Genomic DNA, 11,994 nt, shown 5'->3' with positions numbered 1-11,994 from the left:
TGAATGTTCAGTGTTGGGATGAATGGTCAGTTTTGGGTTGAATGTTCAGTGTTGGGATGAATGTTCAGCGTTGGGATGAATGTTCAGCGTTGGGATGAATGTTCAGCGTTGGGATGAATGTTCAGTGTTGAGATGAATGTTCAGCGTTTGGATGAATGTTCAGCGTTTGGTTGGTGCCTCAGTCAGTGATGAGTCAGAAGGTTTCCATGTCCTGATGTCCTTTGGTGTTTCAGGTCCCTGGACTTCACTAAAGGTCACCAGGGCATTTTGGTGGACAGGGACGGCCTGCCGGTTCACACTCGACATCAGAGACTCATCAGTCTGGGCAAATGGGTGGCCGACAACCAGCCGGGGTTAGTGTTCGTCTGCTCAGTCACTGTGTCTGTCAGTTTTCCTACTGAAAGACAAACTTACCCTGAACATTCAGTGCAGCACAATGCGAACACGAGGCCGGCTACAATAATTAAGCTATCGTCTTATCGTACAATACATGAGCATGACCTCTGCCTCTTGCTGCCCTTAATATTACCTGTTTTGTTAACATGCGTGTTTGTTTACATAAGAGTGTCAGCAACATTTTAGTCAGCGTGATGTCAGAATAAACAGCGGTACCTACAGCGTAAGTACGCATTGATTCAACACAGAGGTATAAATCCTGCTTTACTGTTGTCGACGGTGTAATAAACTGATAGATGACCAGACACTGTTGGTGACTTTTTAAATCTGGATGTTTGTCAGTTAACAGTAGATTTATATGAGACAGCTGGAGACCAGTGAGACCTCCACAATAATGACACAACCAAGGAGATAATACAGCTTCACAGAGCGTGAGTCAGGTCAGAGGTCAGAGCACGCTGACAGGACATCAGTACACTGATCTGTGTGTCCTCTCTGCAGGCTGATCCAGTGCCGAGTGAGTGAGGACGGCCTCCTCCTCTTCATCACTGACATTCCAGAGCAGGCCATCGAGGAGCCGCAGGAGAAGGAGGCGCCGGTGCTGCAGGAGTCGTCCAACGCTGAGCAGACGGCCAATGACGGCGGAAACTCCGGCCTGAAGTCGGTGCTGTCGGCGGGGAAGACGCAGAGCTCGTGGCCCGACGGCAGCGACCGACCTGTCGTCACCTTCAAGGAGAACATCAAACCCCGAGAGCAGAGCCGAGAGCCCACGCGAAACCATCATCTGAAAGACAGCGGCAAGGAGCGCCGAGACTTCACCAAAGGCAACGGGGCTGCTGGGAAAGGAGAGCTGAAGAGGGACGCCAAGAGGAAGAGCGAGCTGAAAAAAGCCGGACATGAGAAAACTGCTGATGCTGGAAAACAGGTAGAGATGCAAACAATTCTCAGGCAGACCTGCTCCTTTAAATATTTAATGAAGCAGCCGCTGACGATGATGTCACACCTGTTGCCTCTCGTTCAGGTGAAGGCGCAGACGGAGCTGAGGAAGACTCCGGTGTCTGAGGCGAAGAAGACTCCTGCCACTCAAACTCAAACTACCTGCTCCTCCCAGTTCATCCCCATCCATCATCCTGGGGCCTTCCCGCCGCTGCCAAGCAGACCTGGTACACACACACACACACACACACACACACACACACACACACACAATTTTCTAATTACAGCTTCAGCCATCAGTCAGTGACTCGATCTATAGAAAGCAATCAACAGTTAATTGTTGGAGTCATTTTCAGTAATTTGCAGGTTTCAGCCTCTGCTGTGAGGATTTGCTGCATCTGGTCACGGATCACAGTTAACTGGACTTCTGACTGTTAGTCGGTCAGAATGAGAGATTTGAATGTTCCCAGCTTTCTGAGATTTTTAGACAAAATGATGAATCGATAAAATAATCTGCAGGTTGGGGCACATGCTCGCTCTCATGGTTCTATCTAAGGAAGGCGAAAGCCAAAAAACTAATCTTAGAAATTTAACAATCAGCAGATTAATAGATAATGAAAATAATCTCTGGATGTAGATTTCTCCATGTTGTTACCGGCTTCTTCTTCTCTTACACATTTAATGCTATTGGACTTCCGGGTCAAAGCCCGGGGCGGAAACTGTGGAGCATGCTCAGAGCGCCTCGGCCAGTTTGGGTCTGATTGACTGTATACATGCAGGAGTCACATGATCTGGGTGTGTTAGTCCCACTGTGACACATTCACTTTAGGACCATTTCACAGGGTTCCTACCCAAGTATGGAAAGTATGGAAATAAATCTGATCAATTTCCAGGTATTAAAAAGCATGGAAAATGAAAAATAAAATATGGAAAAATATTTATGTTTCCAGACTATTACCACTGTTCTAAAATACTGTTTTCTAAAATAGAAAATTAGGTATTTCCAAAAATAATGTAATCAATCCGGATCGTGTTTTATGCCGGGCCAAGCACAGTTTGTGTGAGAGCAAACGTCTCAGAAAACTTACCGCCCCTTTTACCTGATTGACAAGTGGTATGTCCAGTCCGCTGCCCCATGACCCTCCTCCAGCCCCCCAGGTATCAAGTTTCACTCCTACACTGCACCTTTGACGAGAAGACCAGTTTCACGTGGTTCACAATGGGTAGATGCAAGTTTTTGGATGGATGGCTTGACAATACCGTATATAAATACTGGTTGGCCAAGGATTCCCAATTCACACACAGAGCTAGATGCAAGCTTTGTGTGAAATCGTTTGACATCGCCAACATGGGGGAGAAGGCGATTCTGAGCCACATGAAAGGAAAAAACACCGACGTCTCGTTACTGCATCGCTTGCACCCAGAGTCCCAACCTTTTTGCCTCAGCCCAGACATTGAACTTACCTGAGTTTTTATTTGCATGCCATTATGGTACTTGGCTACAGTCGCCTATTAAGAATAATTAAATATGATGTGGAATATGATACACTGATATATTTACTCAGATTATATATACTCTGGGGAAAAAAAACAACAAAAAAACGCAGAGAAGTCTGGAAATTAGGGTACACATTTCCTACACGTTTGGAATTTCAAAATTCCAAATGTGTAGGAACCCTGATTTCACTCACACTGACATGTTTACAGGGATTTTATATAAATCAGTTTTCTCTGTCGTCATGGAAACAGACTGAGTGTGTATTAAAATGAAAGACTCTATTGAAAACAACTGCAGCTCTTCAGTCAGTTTAAATTCTGCTCCTGATTGGTTCCTCTGCAGGTTTCCCCCCCTCAGCCTACGTGATCCCGCCCCCGGTGGCGTTCCCGGGACTTCAGGTGAATCCAGGTTTCACCTTCTCCACCGGAGTGTCCGTCCCCGGACCATTCCTCCAGCCGGGCGTCCACACCCAGGCCGGCACCCAGGCCGGGAAGCAGTCCCACATTCCCTACAGTCAGCAGAGGCCCTCTGGTCCCGGTCCAGGTCAGGGGCCAGGGTCCTCGGGACAGGGCCCGGGGCCCATGAACCAGGGCCCCTCCCAGGGTCAGCAGCCCCAGCCCCAGGCTCTGCAGCAGTCGGTCCAGCTGCAGGTGCAGGCGATGAGCCAGCAGCAGCAGCAGTCTCCCACCAAACCAGTCCAGCAGGTCGGGATGGGGAAGAGTCCACCTCACCACCCGGGGCTGCAGCAGGTCAGTGGTGTCAGCCTGTTTGAAGCCTGAGGGGCATTAAAATCCTCAGAGCACCCAGAATGCTCTCAGCTGTTCCTTACAGTGTTCACTAACAGTCGGCAGACACAAATATATTTAGTTAAATCTGTAGTTTATCAGTAACAGCTGCTCGCTGTAGCTTTCATCCAACAAACAGGAGGACCGTGAATTTGTTGGGGACTATTTTCAGCGGCGGATTAATCTACATTTAGTGCTGTGGTGAGAATTAGTGTCAGCAGGCTTATAAAAGAAAAAAAGTACAGTGTGTGTTAGTGGTGATGAAGGTACAACAGTGTGACTCACTGATGTAGAGGAGGAGGAGAACAGGCCGTAGAGACACACTGTACCTGTTAGCAGATCCATTTACTGTCAGGTGACAGGAAGAGAGATGTAGGATATCATTACTGTATTCAGTTGAGCAGCTGAAGGCTGAACTGTCTGCTGCAGTGAGTGATGGTAACTGTAGCTGTGTGTCTGGTCTCAGCAGTACATGCAGGTCCAGGATCAGCCGGCTCAGATGTGGAACCAGGCTCAGGCTGCTCTGCAGAAGATCCCTCCCATGCAGATGTCCCTGAAGCAGCCTCAGCAGCAGCCTCAGCAGCAGCAGCAACAGCAGCAGCAGGCCTTCTACATGGCGGCTCAGGATCCTCTCAAACTGTACGAGCACCAGCTGCAGCCGCCCTCCCAGCCGCAGCTCTCCAACATGGACAAGAAGATCAAGTACCCCAACATGAAGATGCAGGACTTCTACTGGGAGCCGTCGTACAGGATGGGCGACGGTCTGGCTGTGATGGCAGACAGGATGAAGAGGCCTCCGCCAGGTGGTCTCTGCTCTGAGCAGGACGGCTCCGCAGGGCCCCGGGGTCCCCCGTTTGAGGTGAGCAGCTCTCAGGTGACGGTGAAAGAGGAGGAGGAGGTCGTGCTGCTTTTCTGTCTCTCTGCTTCTTTTCCTGCCCAGTTTTATTCTCTTGGTTGTCTGTTATCTGATTGGAAGGTTACAGACGTTTCAGTTGGGTTGAATGTGAGATGAGACGTTCTTAAACTGCAGCACAGGCTTTTTTAGATGCTGGATTGATAGCTGCTGCACTGTGGTAGTACGCAGGGATGATTGATTCGTTTCACTGAGGTGTCGCAGTCAGTCTGGGGTCAGAATATTTGTGTCCAAACAATAAAGACATGGGTGAGAATTACTATTCTGTAATATTTAAAAAGTCATAAAGAAATGCTTTCTGTATGAAAAGTTCTGTTGTGTATCAGCCGCCGTCCATTTGAGTGTATCCAGTTCTGTCAGGCCGAGCGCTCCCAAAGAGCCCCATTTGCACCAAGCAGTTCAGTTCAGTTCAGTTCAGTTCAGTTCAGTTCAGTGTTTCTGTCTCCACAGTAAAAGTTGTGGATGGTAGCAACAGAAGCGTTCCTTAGCGTCCCCATGTGGATGGTAGCAACAGAAGCGTTCCTTAGCGTCCCCATGTTTGTTCCCCCCTCTGTTGGGGTACCTAGCACACAGATCTGGTACTAAAAGGTGGAGCTAGAAACCCTGCAGTCTGATTGGTCAGTAGAGGACGGTCACTCTGGTTTTATGTAACCTCTGTTCATACATCAGTAAACTACAACTATAAAATGAAAGAGGAAAAAATAACTTCATTCACTGGGCCGACTGCCGGCAACTTTTAAGGTGGAACGTTAACTTGTAATGTTACTCAATGCATGAGTTGATGACGTGAATCCATCAGCACACCTTAAATTTCAATATGATCTCTGATCAGCTTGCAGGCTTCTGTAGCTTTGAGCATAACTTTCCTTCTTTCCACCTCAGTCTTACCAGCTTGCCTTCTTTCTTTCTCTCTTCTTTGTTTTTACCCCTCTCTTCTTCTTCTTCTTCTTCTTCTTCTTCTTCTTCTTCTTCTTCTGGCTTCATCTCTCACTAGGACAACAAGAGCTCGCCTCTTCTACCTCCTGACCTGTTAAAAACTCTAGCAGATTTTGAGGAGGAGGAGGAGCTCGTCTTTTCTAAGCCTCCTGATTTCTTCCAGGCCTTGGCTGGCCCTCTTAGCACTGCTCCTGGACCAAACATATTTGTATGTAGCCCTGTCTTCCGCCTGCAACGCCTCCATCCTGATCACCCCTCCCCCCCTGCATCTCGTCCCATCCAGACCTCACGCCTCACTCTGCCTCCTTCACTGAATACTGTCCTCACATGTTGTGATATTAGTTATTGTGTAGCAGGGATGGGCATGAGTACTCCAGTACTCGAGTAAGACATCAGTATTTATTCAACGTAAGAAGTAATTGCTTTTTTTTTTTCTGCCTCCACGTCGGCACTAGTTGTGACCAGAGACATGTTTTCTGGTCATCCATCTCTCAAGGATGCCTGGAGGAAATTTCCTTAAATTTGGCACAAACATTCACAAAGAGTCAAGGATGAACTCATTAGATTTTGGTGTTGAAATGTCAAAGTCACTGTGACCTTGTTACCCTAAGAATGCTTTCAGGGAATTTCTTCAAATTTGACACAAACGTCCGCTTGAAACTCAATGATGAACTACGTTTTTGACCATAAGAATTAATTCGCTAATTATGATAAAACTTCTCACAACTGTCTAACAGGATGAAATAATGAAGTGATGACATTTTATATCCAAAAGGTCAAAGGTCAGCTTCACTGTCACATAGGGATGGGTACCGAAACCCTACATTAGCCTCAGGGCTAAACTATCAAAGACCGTAGTATTAATAAGCTCTGACGTTATTGGTTCTTTTATCGGCACTTTTACACAGTTTGGTTTAATTTATTATCTGTTCTCTGTGCCGAGGCTGAACTGACACACACGCACACACGCACACACACACACACGCACACACACACACACACACACACACACACACACGCCACCGTAGTCAGTGAACAGCGGAGCGGCCGTGGTAGAAGATAACTTGAAAATTACTCGACTCGACAGAAATTACAGAGGACAGGAGGACTGACTGATAAATACCTAACTTCACTCAGTAAATTGATGTCAGTAATATTATTTACACAGTGACAACACTGTGTTCTTTTTAAAATATTCAATAACCCTGTTCTGAATTTATTATTTTTAAAATGAATATATTTTCTAAAAAGCAACCAATAAGAGTCCAGATAAAGCACCAGGTCGATCAGTAGTATTGATAAAATCTTAATGATACCCATCCCTACTGTCACATCATAATATATGTAAAACCATAAATTGACCCTGTTCTTTATTAAAAGTTTATATTTTTTGGACCTAATGCAATGATGTAAGTGTTGTCTATGAATATCTGCACAGATCCATCAATAATCTGATAATAATTCACTGCAAGTACTCGAATATGGAAGTGACATAAAATGCCCATCCCTGTTGTGCAGAGTAACACTGCTGTGACTCGGTCATTGTTCATAATTTACCAGACAAAACTCTCAGTTATTCAGTTTAGATGTTACAAAGATGCAAAATCCAGTCCCTCTTAAAAAAAGTGGCAAAGTCAAATTCGTAGCTTTGCCGCAGTGTGTACTGACATGAGAATGACTAGATGATGAGGGAGTAATATTTCCTTCACCCATAAATATAAAGTGTAAATTCTGACAGCTGACAGACACACAGTGAGCAGACGCTTATCCTTCAGATTGTGGTTTTAATGACATGTTGAATGACTTTAAACAGTCATGTGATGACTGACAATGAATCCAAACACAAGAACAGACAAAAGCATCAAACAGCTACAAATCAGAGATGAGAAATCTGAAATGGAGCCCTGAGATTTAAAAGATGATGAAGAGTTAGCAGCAGCAGATCTAAATCAGTTAAGAGTTTCTAAACGTATAAAAATATCCTGTCTGAGGTTTCTGTCGACAGTCAGAATACTGATGCTGTAAATGCTCATTAAACATATTGTCCTCAACACTCGAGACACATCTAAGTGACCCCTCTGGGTTTCTCTGCTTTAACCAACAGTGTAGAAATAAAGGCCTCCCCCTCTCCTGCAGCTGCTTCACAGTAAAAGTTGCTCCAGCTCCATGACTTGTTTTGGTCACCTTCCCCTCAGCTGGAAGGATTTCACTGTGAAACAGCTGCAGGTGCTTGATGCATTCGAATGCGTCTGGAATACTGAGCGTAGCTCCATTAATACATGTTTACACACTGAGCAGCAGATCTTAGTAGATAAGATTGAAACCAGCCACATTGATGTCACAGACCTTTAATTTGGACGTGTTTATAAATCACAGACTGCAGCTGCACATGGTGGACGGTGTTAGAGGATAAAACAGATCACAGTTGGACGTGGTGTGATGTTTGTTGTCTGTGCTTCGTCTTTGCAGCTGCCAAACCAGACCAGGATGGAGAGCGGCCCCGAGGTTGTCAGCCAATCATCTTCTCTCCTGCCCATGTCCGGCTTCCCCATGCAGGTCAGACCATCACCTGAAAAGTTCTCTTCAAAGATTTTGTTTAAACCTGCAGGTGTGTGTGTGTGTGTGTTAGGGCATTAACAGAAAAGTCGATTTGTCGACATGTCGACGTCAGTGGCACAAGTCGACACCCCCTGGGAGGAGTCGACAAGTCGTGTGGTTTTTCCCTCTCTCTCGCTGTGTGTGCTTGTGTACGGCATGCAATCGCTGCCTCTGATTGGCTTACACTGAAACTTTATCCTTGACCCGAATATACTCGGGCGTACTATAAGTGGAGCAGACTCCGCGAGGAATTTCCGCAGTCATTCGGGCTTTCATAGTCGAGAGCACTTCCGCGTTGTAGTTTCCTGTAAAAATGTCCGTGAAAAATCCCCATGATGTGAAAAGTACATGCTGAGCAGTCACTGGCGCGCGGTGCGGTCGTAAAATCTGAGCTTTGCACGCACAGGGCTTGTGGACGTCTGCTTTGAGTCCGCGCAGACCTCCGCAGAGTCCGTTCCACGTACGTTCCGCCCAAGTATGTTCGGGCCTACAGACACACTCACTTGTGGAGATACTTCACTTTCCTCCGCCGTGTCAATGTGATGACGTCATCAAATGACTTGTTGACTCGACTTCGACTTTATTGACAGATGAGTCGACCTGAAAAAAAATCAAAGTTGTTAATGCCCGTGTGTGTGTGTGTGTGTGTGTGTGTGTGTGTGTGTCGGAGACGAATACCTCAGGAGATTTCTGAAATTTTTTCAAACCTGGAACCTGTCATGATCAGATAACGCAGGATATTCACATCAAACACTTTTTGTTTCCATTTAATAAATTCAGATAACCCTGAGCAGCGCTCTGAGTCAGTGTTTAACAGACTGACTGAAGTTATTAATGAAATGTAAAGATTGTTGTGACCTTGTTCAACCACCAGATGGCAAAGTTTGTCCAAAGACTTTGGGGTCAGGTGCTTCTGTACGTCTGACAAAGTTTAACATTTTATTTTCTGATTTTGAAGCTTTTAAAACACCATATCAAAACTTGTGGATTCAGGTGTTGGTATGATAAGTTGAGTGTCTCGGTCAGGTTGAGGCTGCAGCTTCCAGGTAAAGAAAATGATTTAGATATTTTCTAGTTTCTGTCACCTTGAATTTGTTCCCTGAACACTGACATCATGTGTAGAGGTCGGCCTCATGCATCAAATCTGTCTTATCTGTAATATTAATTCACAGCATTGATAAATATTGTGATATTTTTATTAAAAAACAATCAAACTGTTTTTATAGCTTAATAAATAAACAAGTACCTGATCAATCAGACCTGTAATGTTCTGTCTTTGTTTCAGGAGTACAACCAGAACAGCATCTTCAGTCAGGCCTATGGCAAGAACCTGCCGCCCAGCTCCAAGCCCGATGCTCCCATGATGCACCAGGAGCCCTCCCTCTACTCCCTGTTTGAAGGGACTCCCTGGTCCCCCTCCCTCCCTGCCAGCTCAGGTACGTCCCACCTATGCACATCTGAATATGGTAGATATTTATATTCAGTACAGAACCAGGCTCTGAGTTGAAAAGCTGTGCTCTGATTGGCAGATCACTCGACCCCGGCCAGCCAATCCCCTCACTCCTCCAACCCCAGCAGCCTGCCATCGTCCCCTCCAACACACAACCACGGAGCCATGCCCTTCTCTAACTTCGGGCCCATTGGCACTCCGGACAGTCGGGACCGCAGGGTGGTGGACCGCTGGAAGGCCGACAAGACCGGTAAGGGTTCAGAGGATCCAGAGGGGGAAGAGGGGCAGGGTTCAGAAAGTCTAGAGTGCCCAAAGGACCTGGATTCAGAGGGACAGGGTTCAGAGGGACAGGGTTCAGAGGGGCAGGGTTCAGAGGGTCTAGAGGGCCCAAAGGGACTGGATTCAGAGGGACAGGGTTCAGAGGATCCAGAGGGGGAAGAGGGGCAGGGTTCAGAGGGTCTAGAGTGCCCAAAGGGACTGGATTCAGAGGGGCAGGGTTCAGAGGATCTAAATGGGGCAGAGTTGAGAGGGTCCTAAGGGTTCAGAGGGTTTAGAAGGCCCGGGGGTCCAAAGGATCCAGAGGGTCCAAAGGGACTGGATTCAGGGGGTCCAGAGGGGGCAAAGGGACTGGATTCAGAGGGACAGGGTTCAGGGGGTCCAGATGGGGCAAAAGGACTGGATTTAGGGAGTTGAGAGGGTTTAGATGGGGCAGAGTTGAGAGGGTCCCAAGGGTTCAGGGGGTTCAGAGGGGTCAGAGGGACAGGGTAAGGGTTCAGGGGGTTCAGAGGGGTCAGAGGGACAGGGTTTTGAGGGTCTAGAGTGCCCAAAGGGACTGGATTCAGAGGGACAGGGTTTAGGGGGTCCAGATGGGGCAAAAGGACTGGATTTAGGGAGTTGAGAGGGTCTAGATGGGGCAGAGTTGAGAGGGTCCCAAGGGTTCAGGGGGTTCAGAGGGGTCAGAGGGACAGGGTTTAGAGGAACCAGAGGGGCTGTGTTGACGGGGTCCAGAGGGTCTAAAGGGTCTTCAGGGACGGTTTAAATCCTGAGATGACGAAGTGAAGTGTGAGTTAACAGGTCAGAAACATTCAGCTTCAGCTCAGCAGAGAAAAAAGAAACTGAAATAATTTCTTAAAGATGTAAAACATTTTTTCTTTCTCCTGAAACGGGACAGAATCAGAACGACTGATCAGCGGTCACTGTTAAATGTTTAACGTTCATTCAACATGACCTCTCAACATGCAGCACACAGCTAACTCACTGTCTCCATGGCAACATCATACGTCCTGCTTGTATCAAACATTAATACATGAAACTATCTTTTGATAAACCACTGTCCCACAGCATGTACGGTACAACTCACAGGCAGACTGATGTAATCTGTGAGGAGGCTGATACCTGTTGAGGATCCTGATATGTGGTGTGACTGTCAGAGTCATGTTGCTGCTCTGCTGGGAGACAGGAAATAAGCCCTGCGTTCAAAGGGTTGCATTTCCTGTGAGCTCTGCCTCCATATGTTGACATGTTGGTGTTGTTTTTCAGGAGCGGTCAGTGGCTTCGGCCTGGACTACCTGCCGGCTGCAGCTTCCTCTGCAGCTTCAGACACCAGCTGGCACCAGGCGGGGCCAACTGGCAGCTCCTGGACCAATCAGGAGTCTCCAATGGAGGAGTCGTCCTCCACCGTGCTGCTCGACAGCCTCAAGGTCCGCTGACGTCCTGTCATGTGACTGTTTACTGTCTCAGTCTGCTGCAGAGTCAGAGTCCGTCGTCACTGCACTAAGAATATGAATTGTTATTTTTTATTAATTATTTAAATAAGATCGATAGTTGAGTCTGAATCATAACTCATCTGAGGTCTGATGTTACCTGATGAGACATCTGTTATCCACCTTCTGTAGATACACTCACGGTGTCAGAGGGGATTATTTTACCAGACTGAAATAAGGGTCCTCTTCAACAGAGTGTCTTCAAATTCAAATGAACCACAAAAGGCGGGTTTTATACTTGTGCCGCAGACGCCGCCGTCGTTAGCCTTTATACTTGTGAGATGGTGTGTCTGTGTCACTCTGCAGGTTTCTGTGAAGTGCTGTAAAGTTTAGTTTATTAAAAACACACATTAAACACACGTTAAACACACGTTAAACATGGCTTCATAGAGACAGTTTCAAACACAAATCAGCTTCACTATAACTCGCAGCATTCACAGACAAACACTTGTCTTTATCTGGACACATTTTCCCCACAAATACAACATGCTAACGTTATTAGCACAAGCCTGTGGCAATTTACATTGTATAAATTAGCCTAGCAGCTAGCAGACTTCTCCTCTACTCATATGAAACCAGGGACAACAGCAACATTTAACAAAGGTAACGTTACAAAGTTCAGCTCCATTACAGCTCACAAGGTTCACTGACAAAACAACTGTCTTATACTAAACACGTTTTCCAAACAAATACAACATGCTAACGTTATTAGCACAAGC

The 11,994-nt window shown here is 46.5% G+C and overlaps 1 protein-coding gene across 2 annotated transcripts in view; it reads left to right on the top strand.

Annotated features, from left to right (window-relative positions):
- Positions 1–11,994, top strand: part of smg7 (SMG7 nonsense mediated mRNA decay factor) — a 31,842-nt gene that overhangs the window by 13,959 nt on the left and 5,889 nt on the right. The window contains exons 13-21 of one of the 2 annotated variants that reach the window (XM_050074445.1): positions 234–353; positions 898–1,321; positions 1,418–1,559; positions 3,173–3,579; positions 4,085–4,474; positions 7,934–8,020; positions 9,348–9,498; positions 9,592–9,762; positions 11,052–11,212. In XM_050074445.1, coding sequence (XP_049930402.1) covers positions 234–353; positions 898–1,321; positions 1,418–1,559; positions 3,173–3,579; positions 4,085–4,474; positions 7,934–8,020; positions 9,348–9,498; positions 9,592–9,762; positions 11,052–11,212 — 2,053 coding nt within the window. Of the gene's footprint in view, positions 1–233; positions 354–897; positions 1,322–1,417; positions 1,560–3,172; positions 3,580–4,081; positions 4,475–7,933; positions 8,021–9,347; positions 9,499–9,591; positions 9,763–11,051; positions 11,213–11,994 lie in introns of both variants that reach the window. The other variant, XM_050074444.1, reaches the window with a different exon arrangement.

The sequence above is a fragment of the Epinephelus moara genome, chromosome 21 (genome assembly GCF_006386435.1).
Source record: "Epinephelus moara isolate mb chromosome 21, YSFRI_EMoa_1.0, whole genome shotgun sequence".
In the NCBI taxonomy this organism is placed as follows: Eukaryota; Metazoa; Chordata; class Actinopteri; order Perciformes; family Serranidae; genus Epinephelus; species Epinephelus moara.
Note: the sequence above shows the minus strand (reverse complement) of the source record. Positions and strands in the feature narration are given on the sequence as shown.